Source organism: Oncorhynchus keta, chromosome 1 (assembly GCF_023373465.1).
Source record: "Oncorhynchus keta strain PuntledgeMale-10-30-2019 chromosome 1, Oket_V2, whole genome shotgun sequence".
In the NCBI taxonomy this organism is placed as follows: Eukaryota; Metazoa; Chordata; class Actinopteri; order Salmoniformes; family Salmonidae; genus Oncorhynchus; species Oncorhynchus keta.
In genome coordinates, this window is record NC_068421.1 from 61,335,129 (window position 1) to 61,361,257 (window position 26,129).

Genomic DNA, 26,129 nt, shown 5'->3' on the forward strand with positions numbered 1-26,129 from the left:
GGTAAAATAAAATGTAAAATTTTTAACAATCCTTCCCTTCATCCTGACTAGTCTCCCAGTCCCTGCTGCTGAAAAACATCTCCACAGTATGATGCTGCCACCATCATGCTTCACGGTAGGGATGGTGCCAGGTTTCCTCCAGACATGACGCTTGGCATTCAGGCCAAAGACTCCAATCTTGGTTTCATCATACCAGAGAATCTAATTTCTCATGGTCTGAGAGTCCTTTAGGTGCCTTTTGGCAAACTCCAAGCGGGCTGTCATGTGGCTTCTGCATGGCCACTACCATAAAGGCCTGATTGGAGTGCTGCCGAGATGGTTGTCCTTCTGGAAGGTTCTCGATTCTGCAAAGAGAAACTCTGGAGATCTGTCAGAGTGATCATCAGGTACTTGGTCACTTCCCTGACCAAGACCCTTCTCCCCCGATTGCTCAGTTTGGCCGGGCGGCCAGATCTAGGAAGAGTCTTGGTGGTTCCATACTTCTTCCATCTAAGAATGATGGAGGCTACTGGGTTCTTGGGGACCTTATATAGACAAGTGTGTGCCTTTCCAAATCATGTCCAATCAATTGAATTTACCACAGATGGACTCAAATCAAGTTGTAAAAACATCTCAAGGATGATCAATGGAAACAGGATCCACCTGAGCTCAATTTCGAGTCTCATAGTATAGGGTCTGAATACTTATGTAAATAATGTTTTTCTGTTATTTATTTTTAATACATTTGCAAAAATGTTTGCTTCGTCATTATGGGGTATTGTGTATGTTGATGAGGAAAAACATTTATTTAATCTATTTTCGGAGAAGGTTGTAACGTAACAACATTTGGAAAAAGGGAAGGGGTCTGAATACTTTCCAAATGTGCTGTATTTCACTGCATATTCAACCCCTGTACTGAGGCTTCGTTTGGACGCAGATCCGTGAGACTTCTGAGAATGTATAGCATGGAATATAACAACTAGCAGCCTGCAGACCTAAAACATCACGTGTTGATATGACTTCATTTCTGCCAACATATACTGTATATCACTGAATAAGTAAACCCAGTCTACTAGTCCTCCAATGGTCCTACATACAGTATCAGTGGTGCTCCCCTATCTTTCACCCAGTGAGGCAGAGAAGTGTATGCTGTGCTCCGTTAGCTGTTCTCTGATCTAAAGCTACCATAATGCCATAGCTGATCACTGATCACCATCTCCACGGCAGGAAGGGAGGGGAAAACAGAACACACACACAGATCAGTTAGTATCAGATCAGATAGTATCAGATCAGATAGTATCAGATCAGTTAGTATCAGATCAGTTAGTATCAGATCAGTTAGTATCAGATCAGTTAGTATCAGATCAGTTAGTATCAGATCAGTTAGTATCAGATCAGATAGTATCAGATCAGATAGTATCAGATCAGTTAGTATCAGATCAGTTAGTATCAGATCAGTTAGTATCAGATCAGTTAGTATCAGATCAGTTAGTATCAGATCAATCAGTATCAGATCAGATAGTATCAGATCAGAAAGTATCAGATCAATTAGTATCAGTAGCCCTGTTGGCAGCCGGCCCATTCCCTCCAAATCCTCTCCTATACACATCCCTCCCCGATCAGTAGAAGCTAAAGGGACTCTGACTCTTGTAGACAGCGAGTGACCGCGATGTCTCAATTAATGGCAGCAGCACATGAGATGGCCCTGTGCGTGAAAATGAGGAGAGTAATGGCACACGACTAGGGCTGGGAAGAGAGGAACTAAGAGCAGATACTGCTAAACGTATTCATGATTCATTATTCCTCGCCAGAGCTCAAAGCTTCCCTTGTCGTTTCTCGGTGCACTCTCACTCTTTTTTCCCCTTCTTTCACCCTCTCTTTCTCTGGCTCTCACTCATCCTTCCACTCTATCTCTTTTCTCTCTCATATCACACTCTCTCTATTTAACTCCCCCTCTCTTTTTTGCTCAACACCTCTCTCTCCCCCTCTCTTTTCACTGTCTCAGCTTTCCTTTCCCTTCTCCTGTGCCCCACCCCCCTCTCTCTCCTCAGCTGCTCTCTCTTCCTCTCTCTCATTCCCTCCTTCCCTTCCTCCCTCCATCCATCCCTCCCCTCTCCCTTTCTGGAGTAGTACAGGCAGATCTCTGTTCATGTCTCCTCTAAGGTGACAGTAGAGCTTACAGTGGAGCTCCGACTGCCTGGCTACTGGCTAACGGCCCCCTTTCACTACACACTCTGTGGTTCTGGATCTGTTAGCTTTGGATCTGTGGTTCTGGGGCTTGGTTTCACTGGGGCTTGTTCTGTTAGCCTTGGGTCTACCGGGTTCTGTTAGACCTGGGTCTATCTGTGGTACTGGGTCTGTTTGGTTCTGCTAAACACCATCAGACATTTTCACTGCTGTCCGTGATGCCGTAGTAGAAGCCTGGAAGTCACCTTGAATAAAGGCGTCAGTCAAGTGGATAACGCACCACAACGCTCACTCTGCAACAATGTGCCACGTGTCTGTCAATGGCACATTAGCTGGAAATGTGAGGAAAAGACAGGGACATGGGGTGCCTGCCAGGACTCTGCTGCTCATGACGCACCCACACACATATGCACACCACACACACACACCCTACTGTGACAAACACACTCTTTCAGATACTACGAAAAATACTGCAATTCATGCATATGAAACGCACACACATAAGAGCGTGTGTGTGTGTGTGTGTGTGTGTGTGTGTGTGTGTGTGTGTGTGTGTGTGTGTGTGTGTGTGTGTGTGTGTGTGTGTGTGTGAGATCGAGAAAGCGGCTGATGTCAGGGAGGGCTGAAACGGATGGTGATTGTGGTGTTTGTCCTCCGCTGCTCCCTGTAAAGACCATCACTGAAGCAGACCAGACAACACACACTGTCATACTGACATACAGTAACATCTCTCTTACCTGTTTGTGCATCTCAATGTTCAGCCCGTAGGACATCTCATAGTACTGCAGAGAGAGAAAACAACAGTATTCAATGAGTATACAGAGGTAATAGATCAAATACTGTAGAATCAAGGGATCAACCATGTGTGTGTGTGCGTCTGTTCGTGTCCACATGGTGGAAATGTGAGAGTGTGTGTCTGTGTGTGTGTCAGTGTGTATGAGGTTGTTTGTCTCTCTCAGCGCCAGCGTGGGTGTGTGTGTGTGTGTGTGTGTGTACAAACAGTAATGTGCAGTAATAACTTCCATCCAGGGCTGGAGAGACAGGGAGGATCAGTCATTGTGACAAAGCCAGTCTCAGTAGGCACATGAACAGCACCGAAAGTGAGGACCATCAAACCGGACTATGGACACTCGTCTCTCCTCTCTGTTTCTGTCTCTTCTCTCCCTCCCTGAATCTCTTACTTTGCCTCTTTCTCTATTTGTCTCTCGCTCTTGATCTCTCTCTCTCTCTGGCGTATCTGTTTCTTTCTCCGTCTCTATTGCGCACACACACGTACCCTCTTCTTTTTGTCCATCTCTGAATCCTCTCCTCTGGCCCTCTCCTCAGCATCATAAAAGCTATTTTCTTCTCATCATGTCCTCCCTCCACCTCTCCATCATCTCTCATTTTGTTTTACCATTCTTATTCATTCACTCTCTCTCTCTCTCTTGCTCTCTAACCATTCTTAAGAATGCTCATTCTCTATCTTTCTCTCTATCATAATAGATACTGTAAGTGGTGTACCGAGGACCAGTATGTTAATGTAGTGGTATATTGGACAACACAAGCCACTTCACAGAGCAGTCTGTATAGAGTAATAAGGACTATGTAATGATTTTGTAAATAGGCTGAAAGACACTGTATAAGGTTCTATGGAGAACCAACACGGCTGGAACCGTATGAGTGTGTGTATGTGTGTGTCTGTGTGTGTGTGTGTGTGTGTGTGTGTGTGTGTGTGTGTGTGTGTGTGTGTGTGTGTGTGTGTGTGTGTGTGTGTGTGTGTGTGTGTGTGTGTGTGTGTGTGTGTGTGGGGGGGGCGAATTTATGTAAGATAAAAACATGATCTTTAGCCCCAAACGTACTGTACTGTGTTACTACAAGGAATTCATCCAGCTCAACCACACCAAAATACATGTAATCTTTAAACAGTCCATATTCCCACTGTATCATTCTCAGTGATATAAAAGAATGGCCTTAAAATCCCCATGCAGGTTTATGATCTCAGGTGAAAAACCAAGCTAAGCTAGCTAAGAGCCCCAACACTACACAACAGCAGCGGCAGGCAGCCACAGAGCAGAGTTGTTGTAGCGTTGTGCAGGTTTGTCTGTTCTGTTTCTTAATGGCTTCATCTTTCCCTAGCTGCTTGCCTGCCAGCCCCCCTTATATAATCTCTCCCTCGTGTCAGTGCATTCTCATTGAGCGCCGTGTGTATAATCCCTGGTATGTTGGTGCGTGCGTGTGTGTGTGTCAGTCTGGAGCAGATTGTGCCCGGTATGTGGCGGATGTGGCAGAGGCTCAGCCCGGCGGAGAAACAGTAAGCCAGCCTGCTGACATCGCTCACCCAACCACCACAACGAGGAGGGTGTGTGGTGTGTGTGTGAGACTGTGTGTGTATCAGTGTGTATGAGAGAGCAACAGACAGACAGCACATGAGGGAGACAGAGAAAGGAGTGTGTATGTGTGTCGCAGTGATGTAGGTTTGTGTGTGTGTGTGTGTGTGTGTGTGTGTGTGTGTGTGTGTGTGTGTGTGTGTGTGTGTGTGTGTGTGTGTGTGTGTGTGTGTGTGTGTGTGTGTGTGTGTGTGTGTGTGTGTGTGTGTGTGTGTGTGTTTGGGTGTGTGTTTGGGTGTGTGTGTGTTTGGGTGTAAGGGTGTGAGGGGGTGTGTGTGTGTGTGTGTGTGTGTGTGTGTGTGTGAGGGTGTTGGGCCCTCAGGCTAGACCCTGCTTGGCTAACTAGTCCACAGCCATCAACAACATCCACCCCCTATCGGTCTCTCTAGCCTTTAGTCTGACATACAGACACACTGTCGTTTGAGCAACCAACTATAAAGCATTCCTTCACTTCATTCAACCAGCTGCAACTCTTTTCTTTCTCTCTCTCTCTGCTGTTCATCTCTCACTCTCTTCTTCCATTCATCTCAGAGTGTTTGCGCTCTCCTTTGCCCTTCCATTTCACTGTGAGTCATCGTGTTGAGTGAGTGTCAGAGTGTCTCGCCAGCCAGCCTGTGTCTTTACTATTCTGTTAAGGCAATCTCCAGACTTAAGAAGAAGCTTTGTGGAGTGCATCTAATCCAAGGTGATTTGGCTAAATGGGATGTGTGTAAGTGCCTGCACGTAGACTGCATTGTTCATAGGCGTCCCTCAGGTGTGCCTGTCTCTTCACTTCTCAATCTCCTCCCATTCAGACAGATACTATCAGTGTGTTAGTGTAATACATTATTAGAAAGCACTTCTCACATATCCTTAAGACTAACCAGATCTAACTTTTAGCTCTGCATTAACTCCACATAGCAAAGTAACTAAATCCCTAAAAGTAGATTTAGGACAGAAGTTGGATCAGAGTTGGAGAAATATGACCAAATCCCAACCAAAACGGATTGACCTTGGAGTGGCCTTTCTTATTGGGCCTACGAGGGGCTTATGTTGATGGAGCCCCCAGCAGCCGATCTTTGTGAATACGTGTGTGCTGCTGTGCTCCTCCATGTTACCAGACACTTCAGACAGGTTTAAGACTCTTAAAACAGCCACAAACTCAGCTACATCTGGCTCCTGTTTTTTTCCCACTAAATCGTAAGCTCACAGTATCATATGTCATAGAGACCGTTAGCTTACCGGGGACCAATCATTTTACAATTCTATCCTCATCTCTCTCTCTCTCCCTTTTCCTCAGCCCTGGTTCTCTCCTTCCTACCCTCCCTTCCTCTCACACTCCCTCCATCTCTCTCTCCCTGGCAATCTGTGACTTTTATGTTCCTGAAGAGAGAACAGTGTGTCAGGCTGAATCAGACAGATGAGTTAGAGGCTGAGAGTACTGCATTAATCCACCCGCCCTCCCCTCACACAACACACACACCCCTCCCGCCTGCGGGGATATATTGCACACACACACGCACACATGCACACACACACAGTTACAGTGGATGAGTGACCACATGGATGGTCATTAAAACCAGACCCCTGCGGAGCCCCTCTATCTCAAACATAAGCACCACACACGCATATTAAGACACACACACACACGCCCGTCTACTATATTTGTCTCAGACCTGACACTGACAGACACCTCTCAGTCTCTTATTAGACAGTGAAACAATGTAGTTTTATTTAAAAATACACTGTGAGATTCCGAGAGAACTGTAAAATCTGAGCCCCATGAATTACAAGGCACCCGCAGACACCCTCTCCTGTGTGTGTGTGAGTGTGAGTGTGAGTGTGTGTGACCACCACTGTAGTTATACATTGATCATGTCTCTGTAGACTACCACAGTAGACTAACAGAGACGGGATGTATATAGTTTATGCATAAAGCTGCAGAGAGATTTAACAAAATGTTCAAAACACCACAGCCAACCCCTGCTGCCTGCTTATACTTGTACCTCGTTTTAGGGTGCCAACATTCCAATATGCTGCTCCAAATTAATCCTGATGTCTATTCCATGCTCAACATCATAATCATCATCAGCCAGGTCGTAAATCATTCCCTGGAAGTAGTACGTTAGCGGGCGGGAACATTCCGTACCTTGTATTTAAATCTACAAAATAATGAATGATACAAGCAGTCTAAAGAAAGAGTGGGCTGCTGGCTGCCTGTGGAAACAAGTCTTAGTTTACATGACAGGCCTGTCTAACTACCTAAATATAGTCTTCTGGGTTATCCCTACAGTGGAGCCACTGAGACCTTGTTACTTCATATTATTTACGTGTCTATGCTTACACTCTCTCTCTGTCTCTCTGTCTATTTCTCTGTCTCTCCGTCTCTCTCTCTCAGTCTCTCTCTCTCTCTCAGTCTCTCAATCTCTCTCTCTCTCTTTCAGCTACTCTCTCTGACTGACTGCCTCTCGCTAAGCCTCTCTTTTCATTTTTTTCCTTCGTACTTTCTCGCTCCTGAGCCCCTGTCCATGCCTTTCACCCTCAATTTCATCCTCCCTCCGTCCGTCCATCTCTCCCTCCCTCCCACTTTCTGTTCGTCACACTCCCTTCCTCCAGATCACTGCCCATACAGTAGGCATTAAAGCAACTAGGTAAAAATACTTTGAAGGACAACTTTAAATGTTTTGGGGGGTATCTGTACTTGACTATTTAAATATTTTACTACTTTTAATTTTAACTCCACTACATTCCTAAAGAAAATATATGTCATTTTTACTCTCATACATTTTCACTGAAACTCCAAAATACTTACATTTAAAATGCTTAGCAGGAAAATGCATTTTTTATAATTCACACACTTATCAAGATAACACGTGGTCATTCCTACTGCCTCTGATCTGGCAGACTCACTAAACACAAATGCTTTGTTTGTTATTTGTTGTAGTGTCTCCCTGGCTATCCGTACATATAAAAAACAAGAAAATATTGCCATCTGGTTTGCTTAACACTGTATAAGGAATTTGAAAGGATTTATAGCATTTACTTCTACTTTAGCTAATTAAGTATATTGAAGCATAGTCTTTTACTTTAACTAAAATAGTATTTTACTGGGTGACTTTTGACTTCAACTTGAGTAAATGTATCTTAAAAGAACCTTTTACTTTTACTTAAGCATGACATTTTTAAGCCTTGAGACAATTGAGACATGAATTGTATGTGTGCCATTCAGAGGGTGAATGGGTGAAATATATAAGAGCCTTTGAACGGGTATAGTTGTAGGTGACAGGCGCACTGGTTTAAATTTGCCAAGAACTGCAGCGCTGCTGGATTTTTCACACTCAACAGTTTCCCATGTGTATCAAGAATGGTCCACCACCCAAAGGAGTCAACATGAGCCAGTATGCCTGTGGAACGCTTGTCGAGTCCATGCCCCAACAAATTGAGGCTGTTCTGACGGTAAAAGTGGATGCAACTCAATATTAGGAAGGTATTCCTAATGTTTTGTACACCGTGTATACAGTATATGCAATATACAGTGTATTTGGAAAGTATTCAGACCCATTGACTCTTTCCACATTTTGTTACATTATAGCCATATTATAAAATGTATTAAATACAACATTTCCTCATCAATCTACACACAATACCCCATAATGACAAAGCAAAATCATAAATATCTTATTTACATAACAATGCAGACCCTTTATATGAGACTCGAAATTGAGCTTAGCTGCATCCTGTTTCCATTGATCCTCCTTGAGATGTTTCTACAACTTGATTGGATTCCACCTGTGGTAAATTCAATTGATTGGTCATGATTTGGAAAGGCACACAACTGTCTATGTAAGGTCCCACAGTTGACAGTGTATGTCAGAGCAAAAACCAAGCCAAGGAATTGTCAGTAGAGCTCAGAGATAGGATTGTGTTGAGGCACAATGGGGAAGGGTACCAAAACATTTCTGCAGCATTGAAGGTCCCCAGAACACAAGATGCAAGAAGTTTGGAACCACCAAGACTCTTCCTAGAGCTGGCCGCCCGGCCAAACTGAGCAATCAGGGGAGAAGGGCTTTGGTCAGGGAGGTGACCAAACACCCTATGGTCACTCTGACAGAGCTCCTCTTGGTTCCTCTGGGGAGATGGGAGACCATTCCAGAAGGACAACCATTTCTGCAGCACTTCACCAAATCAGGCCTTTATGGCAGGGTGGCCAAATGGAAGCCACTCCTCAGTAAAAGGCACATGACAGCCCACTTGGAGTTTGCCAAAAGGCACCTAAAGGACTCTCAGACCATGAGAAACAAGATTCTCTGGTCTGATGAAAGTCTTTGGCCTGAATGCCAAGCATCACTCTGGAGGGAACTTGGCACCATCCTTACAGTGAAGCATGGTGGTGGCTGCATCATACTGTGGTGATGTTTTTCAGCGGCAGGGACTGGGAGACTAGTCAGGATCAAGGGAAAGATGAACGTAGCAAAGTCCCGAGAGATCCTTCACGAAAACCTGCTCCAGAGCCCTCGGGACTTCAGACTGGACCGAAGGTTCGCCTTCCAACAGGATAACAACCCTAAGCACACAGCCAAGACAACGCAGGAGTGGCTTCGGGACAAGTCTCTGAATGTCCCAGCCAGAGCCAGGACTTGAACCCGATCAAACATCTCTGGAGAGAACTGAAAATAGCTGTGCAGTGATGCTCCCCATCCAACCTGGCAGAGCTTGAGAGAGAAGAATGGGAGAAATTCCCCAAATAAAGTTGTGCCAAGCTTGTAGCAGCATACCCATGAAAAGTCAAGGCTGTAATCACTGCCGATGAATGATGAATGGAGCAAAGTACAGAGAGATCCTTAATGAAAACCTGCTCCAGAGTGCTCAGGACCTCAGACTGGGGCGAAGTTTCACCTTCCAACAGGGCAACGACACTAAGCGCACAGCCAAGACAATGCGGGACAAGTCTCTGAATGTCCTCGAATGGCCCAGCCAGAACCCAATCAAACATCTCTGGAGAGACCTGAAAATAGCTGTGCAGTGAAGCTCCGTATCCAACCTGACAAAGTTTGAGAGGATCTGCAGAGAAGAATGTGAGGAACTCCCCAAATACAGGTGTGCCAAGCTTGTAGCGTCATAACCAAGAAGTCTCAAGCCTGTAATCGCTACCAAAGGTGCTTCAACAAGGTACTGAGTAAAGGGTCTAAATAATTATATAAACATTTGCTAAAATGTTTTTAAAAAACATTTTTTTGCTTTGTCATTATCAGGTATTGTGTGTAGATACAATTTAATCAATTTTAGAAAAAGGCGTTACAAGGCAAAAAATGTTTTTTTAAAAAATTTTAGCAAATTTTTACGTAATTATTTAGATCCTTTACTCAGAACTTTATTGAAGCACATTTGGCAGCGATTACAGCCTTGAGACTTATTGGGTATGATGCTGCTAAAATAACAATAATGAGGATATTTACAGGGTGCCTAGTCAATGTGCGGTGGTACAGGTTAGTCGAGGTAATTGAGGTAATATGTACATGTAGGTAGAGGTAAAGTGATTACGCATAGATAATACACAGCGAGTAGCAACAGCATTAAAAAACAGGGTGGGGGGTCAATGCAAATAGTCTGGGTAGTCATTTGATTGTATGTTTTGTATGTTTTGTTTGATAAAGTTCATATTTATATAAAAAAATCTCAGTATACATTGGCGAGTTACGTTCACTAGTTCCAAAAACATCCGGTGATATTGCAGAGAGCCACATCATTTTACAGAAATACTCATTATAAATGTGAATGAAAATACAATTGTTAGACATGGAAATATAGTTATACCTCTCCTTAATGCAAACGCTGTGTCAGAGTTCAAAAAAACTTTACGGAAAAAGCAAACCATGCAATAATCTGAGACGGCACTCAGAATATTTTTTTTTTATCCGCCATGTTGGAGTCAACAGAAATCATAAATATCATTATAAATATTCCCTTACCTTTGATGATCTTTATCAGAATGCACTCCCAGATTCCAAGAACACAGGATGAGATGTTACTATCATTTGTGCCAGCACTTCCAAGAGTTAATGAACAGTGAGCCTGGTGAAATTTGGGGAGCGCATCGTCAGTAGTGTACCTTTGGTTCCTAGGGTGTTTCGGCCTTTCACACTATACACCCTCCCCAAAGGCGGCCAGCGACAGGGTTATCAATCCTACGCTTGCGTCCCATTCCCAATTAGTCATAAGAGTTGCCTTGTTGTTGATAGCCAACATCCCAAATAACATTATAAATATTCCTTTACCTTTGATGATCTTCATCAGAATGCACTCCCAGGAATCCTAGTTCCACAATAAATGTTTGTTTGTTCGATAATGTCCATTATTTATGTCCAAGTAGCTACTTTTGTTAGGGTGTTTAGTACACAAATCCAAACGCTTGTGCAAGTCCAGCCGAACGTCGGACAAAAACTTCAAAAAGTTATATTACAGGTCTTAGAAACATTTCAAACTAAGTATAGAATCAATCTTTAGGATGTTGTTATCATAAATCTTCAATAACGTTCCAACCTGAGAATTCCATTGTCTGTAGAAAAGCAATGGAACGCAGGTCGCTATCATGTGAAATGCGCGTGACCAGGACCTGGCTCTCTGCCAGACCACTGACTCAAACAGCTCGCATCAAGCCCCACATCACAGTAGAAGCCTCATTAAAGTTTCTAAAGACGGTTGACATCTAGTGGAAGCCTCAGGAAGTGCAACATAATCAACATCCCGCTGTGTATTCAATAGGGACTGGGTTGAAAATCGACCAACCTCAGATATCCCACTTCCTGTTTTGACTTCTTCTCAGGTTTTTGCCTGCCATATGAATTCTGTTATACTCGGCGGGGGGGGCAGGGTAACCGAAAGGTTGCAAGTTCAAACCCCTGAGCTGACAAGGTACAAATCTGTCGTTCTGCCCCTGAACAGGCAGTTAACCCACTGTTCCTAGGCCGTCATTGAAAATAAGAATTTGTTCTTATTAACTGACATGCCTAGTTAAATAAAGGTCAAATAAAAATTACAAATAAATACTCACAGACATCATTCAAAACGTTTTAGAAACTTCAGAGTGTTTTATATCCAATACTAATAATAAATGTGCATATATTAGCAACTGGGACTGAGGAACAGGCCATTTACTCTGGGCACCTTTCATCCAAACTACTCAATAATGCCCCTGCAGCCATAAGAATTTGAGGAGCCTTTCGACCTAGACTTGGTGTTCCGGTACCGCATGCGGTGCGGTAGCAGAAAGAACAGATTATGACTAGGGTGGCTGGACTCTGACAATTCTTTGGGCCTTCCTCTGACACTGCCTGGCATAGAGGTCCTGGAAGGCAGGAACCTTGGCTCCAGTGATGTACTGGGCCATATGCACTACCCTCTGTAGGGCCTTGAGGTTGGAGGCCAAGCAGTTGCCATACCAGGCAGTGATATAACCGGTCAGGATGCTCTCAATGGTGCAGTATTACGTTCCTCAGTTTATGTGTTGTAGTTGGTGTATTTGCATGTGTTTATTTCAGGAAATGGCTTCCTGAAATCCCTCAAGCAGCTGATTGGTCGACTCCATGGCTAATTGGAGAGCTGACCCCGTCCCCTCGTCAAGACGCAGCTGTCTCCAGTTACACATTCATTCTGAAGCTATATAAAAGCCAGTGTTCTGTTCAGGAGAGATTGATTGCTGGGGATCATTGCTGGGAGGTCATTGCAGAGAGATTGAATGTGATAGAGAATCATTGCTGAGAGAGGAGACTGATGGCTGTGGATAATTTACTATGTTAATTGTTGGTAGCAGTTGGTATGTTCTGTGAGTTTGTTGCTCAGATAGAGCTTATTTGATGTCCTTTGTTTCTTAGTTTGTTTGGGAAATTATTTGTTCTCCTGTTTCATTTGTTCCCAGGGGGGAAGGGGAAGGCACCTAGGGAGTGCTTATGCAAGAGGCCCGCGGGCATGCATATGCCCGTAGCATATTCACTGTCTAGGCACACTAGGTAAGACCTGGGCGGACCACCCCTGTATTTTGGTTAGGGCACCAGGTGGTGCTAAATTAGGTAAGTATTGGTTAGTATAAGATAGAGGGGGCTTTGAGATTTACTTTCTTTGCTTTGGTTCCGTCCAGCCCCTTTTCCCCATATTACCGTGTAAAGGAATAAAGTCCTTGTAAACGGTACCACATTCTGCCTGTTGTCATCCTTACTCAGGCCTACAGTCCATACCTCTTTCACTTCACGGAGAGTTTAGTTGTAGCAGGGTGTTGCGTTCCCTCTTCATAGAGGCGTGCGTAACATGCAGCTGCAGAACTTTTTGATGATATGAGGACCCATGCCAAATCTTTTCAGTCTCCTGAGGGGGAATAGGCATTGTCGTGCCCCCTTCACCATTGTCTTGGTGTGTTTGGACCATGATATTTTGTTGGTGATGTGGACACCAAGGAACTTGCCCTACCCTGTGCTCTGACCTCTTTCTCCCCTCTCTCTCCAGATGAAATCTCGCGTCTTGTGACGGCCGGCCGCCCAACAACCTGCCCGCTCGACCCTATCCCCTCCTCTCTTCTCCAGACCATTTCCGGCGACCTTCTCCCTTACCTCACCTCGCTCATCAACTCATCCCTGACCGCTGGCTACGTCCCTTCAGTCTTCAAGAGAGCGAGAGTTGCACCCCTTCTGAAAAAACCTACACTCGATCCCTCCGATGTCAACAACTACAGACCAGTATCCCTTCTTTCTTTTCTCTCCAAAACTCTTGAACGTGCCGTCCTTGGCCAGCTCTCCCGCTATCTCTCTCAGAATGACCTTCTTGATCCAAATCAGTCAGGTTTCAAGACTAGTCATTCAACTGAGACTGCTCTTCTCTGTATCACGGAGGCGCTCCGCACTGCTAAAGCTAACTCTCTCTCCTCTGCTCTCATCCTTCTAGACCTATCGGCTGCCTTCGATACTGTGAACCATCAGATCCTCCTCTCCACCCTCTCCGAGTTGGGCATCTCCCGGCGCGGCCCACGCTTGGATTGCGTCCTACCTGACAGGTCGCTCCTACCAGGTGGCGTGGCGAGAATCTGTCTTCTCACCACGCGCTCTCACCACTGGTGTCCCCCAGGGCTCTGTTCTAGGCCCTCTCCTATTCTCGCTATACACCAAGTCACTTGGCTCTGTCATAACCTCACATGGTCTCTCCTATCATTGCTATGCAGACGACACACAATTAATCTTCTCCTTTCCCCCTTCTGATGACCAGGTGGCGAATCGCATCTCTGCATGTCTGGCAGACATATCAGTGTGGATGACGGATCACCACCTCAAGCTGAACCTCAGCAAGACGGAGCTGCTCTTCCTCCCGGGGAAGGACTGCCCGTTCCATGATCTCGCCATCACGGTTGACAACTCCATTGTGTCCTCCTCCCAGAGCGCTAAGAACCTTGGCGTGATCCTGGACAACACCCTGTCGTTCTCAACTAACATCAAGGCGGTGGCCCGTTCCTGTAGGTTCATGCTCTACAACATCCGCAGAGTACGAACCTGCCTCACACAGGAAGCGGCGCAGGTCCTAATCCAGGCACTTGTCATCTCCCGTCTGGATTACTGCAACTCGCTGTTGGCTGGGCTCCCTGCCTGTGCCATTAAACCCCTACAACTCATCCAGAACGCCGCAGCCCGTCTGGTGTTCAACCTTCCCAAGTTCTCTCACGTCACCCCGCTCCTCCGCTCTCTCCACTGGCTTCCAGTTGAAGCTCGCATCCGCTACAAGACCATGGTGCTTGCCTACGGAGCTGTGAGGGGAACGGCACCTCAGTACCTCCAGGCTCTGATCAGGCCCTACACCCAAACAAGGGCACTGCGTTCATCCACCTCTGGCCTGCTCGCCTCCCTACCACTGAGGAAGTACAGTTCCCGCTCAGCCCAGTCAAAACTGTTCGCTGCTCTGGCTCCCCAATGGTGGAACACACTCCCTCACGACGCCAGGACGGCGGAGTCAATCACCACCTTCCGGAGACACCTGAAACCCCACCTCTTTAAGGAATACCTAGGATAGGATAAAGTAATCCTTCTCACCCCCCTTAAAAGATTTAGATGCACTATTGTAAAGTGGCTGTTCCACTGGATTTCATAAGGTGAATGCACCAATTTGTAAGTCGCTCTGGATAAGAGCGTCTGCTAAATGACTTAAATGTAATGTAAATGTAACTTGAAGCTCCACTGCAGGCCTGTCGATGAGAATGGAGGCGTGCTCGGCGTTCCTTTTCTTGTAGACCACAATCATCTCCTTTGTCATGATCACATTGAGGGAGAGGTTGTTGTCCTGGCACCACACTGCCAGGTCTCTGACCTCCTCCCTATGGGCTGTCTCATCGTTGTCGGTGATCAGGCCTACCACCTTTTGTGTCGTCGGCAAACTTAATGATGGTGTGGAGTCGTACTTGGCCACGCAGTCATGGGTGAACAGGGAGTACAGTAGGGGACTAAGCACGCACCCCTGAGGGGCCCCAGTGTTGAGGATCAGCGTGGCAGATCTGTTGTTGCCCACCCTTACCACCTGGGGCCGGACCGTCAGGAAGTCCAGTTGCAGAGGGAGGTGTTTAGTCCCAGGATCCAAATTCTTGTTAATCTAACTGCACTGTCCAATTTACAGTAGCTATTACAGTGAAATAACACCATGCTATTGTTTGAGGAGAGTGCACAGTTATGAACTTGAAAATGTATTAATAAACCAATTAGGCACATTTGGGCAGTCTTGACACGACATTTTGAACAGGGATGCAATGGTTCATTGGATCAGTCTAACACTTTGCACATACACTGCTGCCATCTAGTTGCCAAAATCTAAATTGCACCTGGGTTGGAATAATACATTATGGCCTTTCTCTTGAATTTCAAAGATTGCATGTATTTTCTTTGTAGTATCTTTTACTCTATCTTCTCTATTATATTCTCCTACATTAGTTTCACATTTCCACAAACTTTATAACGTATCAAGAATATGCATATCCGGCATCCCGAGTAGCAGTCTAAGGCCCTGCATCGCACTGCTAGCTGTGCCACTAGAGATTCTGGGTTCGAGTCCAGGCCCTGTCGCAGCCGGCGGCGACCGGGAGACCGATGGTGTGGCGCAAAATTGGTCCAGGGTTAGGTGAGGGTTTGGTCGGCGGTGATGTCCTTGTTCCATCGCGCACTAGCAACTCCTGTGGCGGGCCGGGCACAGTGCATGCTGACACGGTCGCCAGGTGTACAGTGTTCCCTCTGACACATTGGTGCGGCTGGATTCTGTTAAGTGGGCATTGTGTCAAGAAGCAGTGCGGCTTGGTTGGGTTGTGTTTTGGAGGATGCACGGCTCTCGACCTTCGCCTCTCCCGAGTCCGTACGGGAGTTGCAGCGATGAGACAAGACTGTAACTACAAATTGGATACCACAAAATTGGGGAGAAAAGTGGGTTAAAAAAAAGAACATGCATTTCCTTGCTTCAATTAGATTTGGGTATGTCATTTTAGGTAAATACATTTTTAAAAGGGGCGGATCCTTAATTAATTAAAGGTCTTACTTGGCTATGGAGAGCAAAAATCACACAGTCGTCCGGAATAGCTGGTGCTCTCATGCATGATAATAGTAATAGTAAAGTTTGCAACGTAATAGTTTGCAAGCACTGCCACATCCAACGAGCATCAGAGCCGGTGTAGTAGGATTCAATCTTAGTCCTGTAGTGATGCTTTGCCTGTTTGATGGTTCATCAGAAGGCATAGCGGGATTTCTTATAATCGTCCGGGTTAGAGTCCCACTCTCTGAAAGCGGCAGCTCTACCCTTTAGCTCAGTTCAGATGTAGCCTATAATCCATGGCTTCTGGTTGGGGTATGTACGTACGGTCACTGTGGGGACGACGACATCTATGCACTTATTGATGAAGCCGGTGACTGATGCGGTATAGTCCTCAATGCCATCGGATGAATCCTGGAACATATTCCAGGTCTGTGCTAGAAACAGTCCTGTAGTTTAGCATCTGCGTAATCTGACCACTTCCGCATTGAACTGGTACTTCCTGCTTTAGTTTTTGCTTGTAAGCAGGAATCAGGAGGATAGGATTATAGTCAAGTTTGCCAAATGGAGGGCAAGGGAGCGTTTGTACGCATCTTTGTGTTTTGAGTAAAAGTGGTCTAGAGTTTTTTTTTCTTCTGGTCGCACATGTAACATGCAGGTAGAAATTAGGTAAAATGGATTTATGTTTCCCTGCATTAAAGTCTCCGGCCACTATGAGCGCCGCCTCTTGATGAGCTTTTTCTTGTTTGCTTATGACCTTATACAGCTCGTTGAGTGTGGTCTTAGTGCCAGCATCTGTTTGTGGTTGTGAATAGACATAAAATCATATAATTAATATTAGATTTCGCGCACCAGCTGTTATTGACAAATAGACACAGACCGCCACCCATTGTCATACCGGAGGCAGCTGTTCTGTCTTGCCGATGCACAAGAAACCCAGCCAACTGTGTATTATCCATGTCGTCGTTCAGCCACGACTCGGTGAAACATGAGATATTACAGTTTTTATTAATGTCCTGTTGGTAGGATAGTCTTGAACGGAGCTCATCCAGTTTATTCTCCAATGATTGCACGTTGGCCAATAGAGCATATGGTAGAGGCGGGTTACCCACTCGCTGACTAATTCTCACAAGGCCCCCGAACCTGCGTTCCTTGTATCGACGTCTCTTCTTCATGTGAATGACGGGGATTTGGACCTGGGCCAGTATCAGCATTAAATCCTTCGCGTCTGACTCATTAAATAAAAAATCTTTGTCCCGTTTGTGGTGAGTAATCGCTGTTCTGATATTCAGGAGCTCTTTTCGTTGTGAACATTATGAACAAAATAAGTTACAAACAACGCAAAAAAAACCACACAAAATAGCACAATTGGTTTGGAGCCTGTAAAACGGCAGCCATCTCCTCCGGCGCCATTTCAAGTAATTTGGCCTCACCAAGCCATTCTCCATTTCTATTTGTGGTCCTTCTGTAGCTCAGTTGGTAGAGCATGGCGCTTGTAACGCCAGGGTAGTGGGTTCGATTCCGGGACCACCCATACGTAGAATGTATGCACACATGACTGTAAGTCGCTTTGGATAAAGCGTCTGCTAAATGGCATTTTCCTTCCTTCCTTCCTATTGAGACCAGGGTGTCCAGCACTATGGAAAATGCTTAATTCTCAGATGTTTAGCCTATTTCTTCCTGATGTTGACCAACAGTCCTGTGGTCACAAAGGTCATGACATTTAATAAGTATGTATAAGAGTTGATCAAATGTCGCCGACTGCCTCAGTCTATAAATACTGGAGTAAAAGCTTCTACACATCTATCCAACTACTGCCAACTCAACCGTCCATCAAACCCTGCAAATGTGAAATCTCCATAAAGTATAGAGACACAGAGAACAGTTTGTTTACTTTTAGTAGTGATGGGGGGGGGGGGGATAAATTGCTACAGTTTGGTTTTTGTCTTGTTTTGACAATATCACAATATTATTTTGTGCTAGTTGGCTGTACCTGCACCAAAACTTCACTATGTTTCCCTACATTGCTTGTTCTCCATCTTATTTTTATATATTCTTTAAATTATTAAAACAATAACAGTTCAAAGACAATACGAATGACCACTCCAATCAGTGGGTGCGCCAGCCCCCACCCACCTGAGACGCTGGCCCCCGCTCCTGGCCCAAAGGGATGGACTAAGGGTGGGATGGACTAAGCCCCGCACAACGCCCAGGTGCACCAGCTCCAGAACACACACATACCGCTCAGTGGAAAACAGAAATAACTAAACGCAAAACATACAATGATCACATCCCCACCATCACCCCTGATTGGAGGACCTCAAACATTTCTCCTGTCTTATTCTAAAATTGATTAAATACATTTTTTCCTCATCAGTCTACACACACAATACCCCATCATGACAAAGTGAAAATAGTTTTTTTTTTTTTTTACATTTTAGCAAATATATTTACATTTTTAAATAGATTAGAGTCAACCTCTGGTAAATTCAATTGATTGGACATGATTTGGAAAGGCACACACCTGTCTACATAAGGTTCCACAGTTGACAGTGCATGTCAGAGCAAAAACCAAGTGGTCGAAGGTTTTGTCCATAGAGCTCCGAGACATAATTGTTTTGAGGCTGTAATCGCTGCCAAAGGTGCTTCAACAAAGCACTGAAAAGTCTCAATACTTACGTAAATGTGATATTTCAGTTTATTATCTTCAATACATTTGCAAAAATGTCTAAAGCCTGTTTTTGCTTTGTCATTATGGGGTATTGTGTGTAGATTGATGAAAATAAAATAAAAATCCATTTTAGAATGAGGCTGTAACGTAACAAAATGTGGACAAAGTCAAGGGGTCTGAATACTTTCCGAATGCACTGTATTTATTTGAACACTCTTTAATTGGCTCCCAAGTGGCGCAGCGTCTAAGGCACTATATCTCAGTGCAAGAGGTGTCACTACAGACACCCAACCAGCCGTGATTCGGAGTCGGTGCACGACAAACAGACAGACAGACGCAGAGGGGCTCAAGCTGCTGCAGAGGGAGAGAGAGTTTTTGGGCAGTCTCATCCTCCTAACTTAATAAAATAAAAAATATTTAACTAGGCAAGTCAGTTAAGAACAAATTCTTAGACTTGGACGACACTGGGCCAATTGTGCACGGCCCTATGGAACTCCCAATCACGGCCGGTTGTGAAACAGCCTGGAATCGAACCAGGGTCTGTAGTGATGCCTCTTGCACTGAGATGTAGTGCCTTAGACCATTTCGCCAGATGATGCTCTTCAACAAGCTAGATAGCCTCCTATGTTGGTGTAGTGGACAGGGGTCCATTTGTAAAGCCAGACTGAGACTGGGCCTTCCTCCTCCATGTTGTCTGATTGATTCCAGTGAGCCACCGGTGGTGTGGTAGTGTAAATAGAATTGAACTCACCATGATGTAGTGTCTCTGCATCTCTGTCTTCTCACTGGCCAGCTTCTCACACTCCAGTTTCAGGCTGCAGAGGCAAGACAAAAACATGCACACAAACATACATGCAACCATGCACGCGCACGGACACACGACAGAAAACACAGACAAACAACCAAACACACACACAGGTCAACAAACTGATCAAGTGCAGGACATACACTATGGCCAACCATATTGGTCTACTCTGCAGCCCCACCTGAATCTCTCCTTCTTGTCAAAGCTGAAAAGAGGTTATGGATCTAGATCGATCAGACAGTGAGACCGATGAGTCTCAGGCTGCAGTGGGAGAACAATGTTAGTTTCAGCACACTGTTCACAGAGCTCTGACCGAGAGAGATATGGCCATGAGTACTCAGCTCATGCTGTGAGGCTGGGCTCCCAGCACCAAGGTCACTGCAGGTCAACTCTACTCAGACTATCTCTCTGATGAAACACACCATCACTCTGCTATAATATGGAGTATACACCCATATCACCACACCCTGCCACCCTGGTGTTTGTACTGTCCTGTCAATGCATGACAAAGACATAGAAGTTGGCAAAACAGCACAAACATATCTGGGACCAGGCTAACACCCTGCCACTGTGTCATTAAGACTGAGACGGATAAGGTTAGAATCTGTACCTGCATATGGTATGACTGTGCTATAACAACCATATAGTTCACTGCACCTGTCCTTGGCTTACACATACACATACAATACAATTACGGCTGATGTCTAATGTAGCCTGTGTAATAATTCCCAGACTAATAAGTAGAGCAGCAGCAGTGTTTCCCAGGGGGCTCTCTCAGTCCTTTGGAGAGAGGAGGAGGGACTGTTATCCCCTGAGGCACCTTAATTGGTAGAATTCATATAGGACACAATCCTCTGTCTCCTATCTTCAGACACACGGATACATGGGAAGAACAGACTTTTACTACAATCGTGTATATTGATGTTTATGAGAAACTTGTATGAAGATTTGAGTTACATATGCAGACCTCAAGTTAGGATTGTGGCTATAGAGTATATGTAGGCCTGCATGGGTTAAGATGGAGGGTGGTGTGTACAGTGGGGCAAAAATGTATTTAGTCAGCCACCAATTGTGCAAGTTCTCCCACTTAAAAAGATGAGAGAGGCCTGTAATTTTCATCATAGGTACACTGCAACTATGACAGACAAAATGAGGGGGGAAAAAATCCGGAAAATCACATTGTAGGATTTTTAATGAATTTATTTGCAAATTATGGTGGAAAATAAGTATTTGGTAAATAACAAAAGATTATCTCAATACTTTGTTATATACCCTTTGTTGGCAATGACAGAGGTCAAACGTTTTCTGTAAGTCTTCACAAGGTTTTCACACACTGTTGCTGGTATTTTGGCCCATTCCTCCATGCAGATCTCCTCTAGAGCAGTGATGTTTTGGGGCTGTTGCTGGGCAACACGGACTTTCAACTCCCTCCAAAGATTTTCTATGGGGTTGAGATCTGGAGACTGGCTTGGCCACTCCAGGACCTTGAAATGCTTCTTACGAAGCCACTCCTTCGTTGCCCGGGCGGTGTGTTTGGGATCATTGTCATGCTGAAAGACCCAGCCACGTTTCATCTTCAATGCCCTTGCTGATGGAAGGAGGTTTTCACTCAAAATCTCACGATACATGGCCCCATTCATTCTTTCCTGTACACGGATCAGTCATCCTGGTACCTTTGCAGAAAAACAGCCCCAAAGCATGATGTTTCCACCCCCATGCTTCACAGTAGGTATGGTGTTCTTTGGATGCAATTCAGCATTCTTTGTCCTCCAAACACGACGAGTTGAGTTTTTACCCAAAAGTTATATTTTTGTTTCATCTGACCATAAGACATTCTCCCAATCTTCTTCTGGATCATCCAAATGCTCTCTAGCAAACTTCAGACGGGCCTGGACATGTACTGGCTTAAGCAGAGGGCACGTCTGGCACTGCAGGATTTGAGTCCCTGGCGGCGTAGTGTGTTACTGATGGTAGGCGTTTGTTACTTTGGTCCCAGCTCTCTGCAGGTCATTCACTTGGTCCCCCCGTGTGGTTCTGGGAATGTTGCTCACCGTTCTTGTGATCAATTTGACTCCACGGGGTGAGATCTTGCGTGGAGCCCCAGATCGAGGGAGATTATCAGTGGTCTTGTATGTCTTCCATTTCCTAATAATTGCTCCCACAGTTGATTTCTTCAAACCAAGCTGCTTACCTATTGCAGATTCAGTCTTCCCAGCCTGGTGCAGGTCTACAATTTGTTTCTGGTGTCCTTTGACAGCTCTTTGGTCTTGACCATAGTAGAGTTTGGAGTTTGACTGTTTGAGGTTGTGGACAGGAGTCTTTTATACTGATAACAAGTTCAAACAGGTGCCATTAATACAGGTAACGAGTGGAGGACAGAGGAGCCTCTTAAAGAAGAAGTTACAGGTCTGTGAGAGCCAGAAATCTTAATTGTTTGTAGGTGACCAAATACTTATTTTCCATCATAATTTGCAAATAAATTCATAAAAAATCCTACAATGTGATTTTCTGGATTTTTTTTCTCATTTTGTCTGTCATAGTTGAAGTGTACCTATGATGAAAATTACAGGCCTCTCTCATCTTTTTAAGTGGAGAACTTGCACAATTGGTGGCTGACTAAATACTTTTTTGCCCCACTGTATATCATATCTGTAATGGAGTCTATGGATGGAGGCTAGTGAGTGAGTATACAGCACCTGTGGTACTGAGCCTGGAGGAACTGGAACTCCTCCTTGATGCGGTCCAGGGTCTCCAGGACTGTGAACTTGAAAGACTGGCCAGGCTGAATAGGGACCTGGGGGAGAGAAAAGAAAGGAGAGGAAAGAAGAAGGCAGAGTAAGGTCACTTCAACACACACCATAAAAAAACACTGCACTTGCTCTCTTCATCTCTCACTCCACCCCCCTCTCTTTCACAAACACTCGCTCTCCTGGCACCCTCTTCTCCTCTCCTCTGTCATCCTCCTCTCTCTCTCTCGCTCTTAATGACTCCGTCTCACTCCTCCTCTCACACAACATTAGCATCCCTCTCTCCTCTGCCAGGATACTCTTGGATAATGTATTCCTGCCTACAAAGCACTGAGGAAGGGAAAGCGTCAAATGAATAACTTATGGTGAATCACAACCATTAAAACGGCACTGTCTTTCACCTGCTAAAAGCAAAGAATTTCAACAAACACCTCCCAGGAGAACCCTGATTCCCCCAAGAACCTGTCTGAAGCACTTTGGGTGTTGTTCCACTCGCTGTGTAGTTGGGGAAACACAAACACATCAAGGATGTTGTTGTTTTAGATGCAAAGGAAAAAAACATGGATGCTAGTGGAGTTTCCAGGGGTTTGGAGAAGGGATTGTGGTGATATGAATCTGAGTGACAAGGTCCATTGGGGGTTATTGTGACCTGGTATTTATAGCTGAGGGGTTGGAACTGTCATGAGGGAGGGACATACTACTGACACACATGCATGCATACATGGAAATTTGGTCTGATGAGTCCAAATTTGAGATTTTTGGTTCCACACCTCTGTATGTATGTGAACGGATGATCTCCGCATGAGGGGTTCCCACCGTGAAGCATAGAGGAGGAGGTGCGATGGTGTGGGGGCACTTTGCTGGTGACACTGTCTGTGATTTATTTAGAATTCAAGGCACACTTAACCAGCATGACTTCCATAGCATTCTGCAGTGATACGACATCCCATCTGGTTTGCGCTTAGTGGGACGATCATTTGTTTTTCAACAGGAAAATGACTCAACACACCTCCAGGCTGTGTAAGGGCTATTTGACCAAGAAGGAGAGATGGAGTGCTGCATCAGATGATCTGGCCTCCACAACCACCCAACCTCAACCCAATTGAGATAGTTTGGGATGAGTTGCGCCACAGAGTGAAGGAAAAGCAGCCAACAAGTGCTCAGCATATGTGGGAACTCCTTCAAGACTGTTGGAAAAGCATTCCAGGTGAAGCTGGTTGAGAGAATGCCAAGAGTGTGCAAAGCTGTCATCAAGGCAAAGGGTGGCTACTTTGAAGATTATCAAATAAAAAATATATTTTGACTTGTTTAACACTTTTTTGGTTACTACGTGATTCCACATGTGTTATTTCATAGTTGTGATGTCTTCACTATTATTCTACAATGTAGAAAATAGTAAAAAGAAAAAGAAAAACCCTTGAATGAGTAGGTGTGTCTTAACCCTTGACTGGTACTGTGTATATATGCACACACACACAGCAAGCCCTTGTACTAAATGGGGCTGCACACAACAAGCCTGGGACAATGCCAGACACACACACACACACACACACACACACACACAAACACACACACAGAACTGATGTTAGGCAGATGATGAGTGCCACTGCTCAGTGTTATTTAACCACATGCTCCAGGTCAGTGGCGTAGGCTGCTAACCTCACACTCCAGACCTCACTTTAGTCTGCACCACTCTGTCAATCTCTCTCTCCCTCCTCTCATTCTCTCACTCCATCTCTCTTCCTCACCACACCCACCCCTGAGAGCCAATACCAGACCTCTCCCCTTTGCCTCCCTCAGCTCTAACTATTTCCTCCCCCTTTCTTTCCTCTCTTCCCACACCATAGGATGCGCGTCCCAGTCGTCCAGAGGCTAGCTAGGCTAGGTGGCTAAAATATTGGCGGTTTCAGTAGGAGCTTAATTAGTCTAGACAAGGAAAATTCAATTAAATTTCAATTAGGCTAACGGTGGAGGTCAGACAATGTGGGCTTTTCAGTAATTAAGCTGCGGGCTGAGCAGCTAGCCTAGTGCTGTGGCTGGGTGTCGGCTGGCTGGACAGACAGGCTTAACTCAGTACACAACCCCTAAGGGGGAGGGGGAAGAGGCGGCTGCCGACGAATCCCCACTGACCTTGATTCACATCACACTGGTCTGACAAACACACGCAGGGGCGGGAGATAGAGAAGAGATGGCATATCTTCCTACTGCACTCTAACAAACCATCTGACTAGACACTGGACCACCACAAACTACAGTCCAGACTGACTACTGTCCATTTTGCATAAGCCCTCACTCACAATAACACATTCCTCAAAGTGAGTCAGGTTTTCTGTATGGGTCAGATTGTGGTTGACTCAGACAGAGAGAGGCATGACTATAGACCCAGCGTGGTCTGCTCTCAGAGCTCAGGGTCCTCCATGACTGGTCCTGGATGAGCCTTGAGTTTGGGGTTTGGCCTGGCATATGACAGATGGCAGCTCAGACAGAGGGGGGGGGGGGGGTCGCCAACACACAGCCAGGGGAATACTAGAATCCTAAAAGGGTTTTTCAGCTGTTCCCAATGACAGAACCCTTTGAAAAACACTTATTGGTTCGAGGTAAAACCATTTCCACAGAGTAGAACCCCTTCTCCTATGGGGAATGCCAAATAACCTGTTTATCTAAGAGTGTTTGGCCCTGGTGGTGTCAGACAGCATGGGGGATCCCGAAAACTCAAACTGATCTGGTTAATCTAGGAGAGGAGGGAGGGAGTGGGAAAACAGACAGACCAGCTATGTGGGACAACAGCGGTCAATCACAATTTAGAGGATCCAGAGCAGAGCTGGAGCAGGGCGAGCCGAAAATGAAGAAGGATTATCTATGGGTGTGTGTGGGGGGACTGGGCCAGGAGATCACATAACAGTACAGAGCCAGCAGCCGGGCCATAGCCCTCCTTCCACCTCATCTGTCTATCAATCACTGGGGGAAACATTCAATTTAGGCTGGTGTTTCTGCGCTGGCAGCCGCAGCTTGGGAGGTAGGGAAACCGATGTGGGTCTGGGACTAATCAGGACTGCAGAGCTTCTCTCTGCTCTATAGCACACTTTCTGTTCTGCCGCCCGCTTCCTCTCTCTTTGCCTATCCTTCCCTTCCTCTCTATCGCTCTCGCTTTCCATCTCTATGTCTTTCTCACTCCGTCTCAGGAGAGAGACGTTCTGAGGGGTATGAAATAATCATGAGCTGGTGAAATATTTAGGGTAAAGGCACATGAATAGATGAAGAGTACCAAGTGTAGGAGGGAAGTGTTAATATGATCCCGGATGTAGGGGATATGTGTGTGCGTGTTCTCGTCAGTGGTGGTTCTAGCTTATGGTGGTGGTGGTGTGCAGACTGGTTTTATATTATTCTTAACGACTTCGCACAAACCAGAAAAAAATGCAACAATATGTCTGTGCAACTATATATTCACAGTATAATGAATGAATTTTGGTTTATTTGGTAGCATTTCACAGTGACTGATTTGACTAATTGCATTAGTACTGCACTAAATTAGAAGTGCACTATTTGATAGATTTCCCCGTCCCCCTACTTCGGGCTTCCAGTGGGGAGACCTGAGGTCAACCTACCCCTGCCCCCCTCCCCATCTCGTACTTCTGAGTGGGAGACCTTCCCAGGCAGTAGCCTGCCTAGCTCACAAAACTACAATCAGGGTACCCAGTCCAACAAGGTTAATTGACCCAGAGTCCCACACGGTGACATGGTATCATTGACGTGACGTGCAAATGAGCGATAGAAAGCCAATTGCGCAAATGTCACCATTCAGAATTTTTTGGTGCGGGCGCCCCGTGCCACCAATGTCGCCTATATCTATATCT

At 45.4% G+C, this 26,129-nt stretch overlaps 1 protein-coding gene across 4 annotated transcripts in view; it reads right to left on the reverse strand.

Moving 5' to 3' along the window:
* The window catches only part of LOC118363036 (transducin-like enhancer protein 4), a 116,588-nt gene that overhangs the window by 75,812 nt on the left and 14,647 nt on the right, over nt 1-26,129 (reverse strand). For all 4 annotated transcript variants that reach the window (XM_052457091.1, XM_052457092.1, XM_052457098.1 and 1 more), the window contains exons 2-4: nt 22,225-22,322; nt 19,475-19,538; nt 2,904-2,948 (exon numbers count right to left, since the gene is read on the reverse strand). In XM_052457091.1, coding sequence (XP_052313051.1) covers nt 2,904-2,948; nt 19,475-19,538; nt 22,225-22,322 — 207 coding nt within the window. The remainder of the gene's footprint in view (nt 1-2,903; nt 2,949-19,474; nt 19,539-22,224; nt 22,323-26,129) is intronic.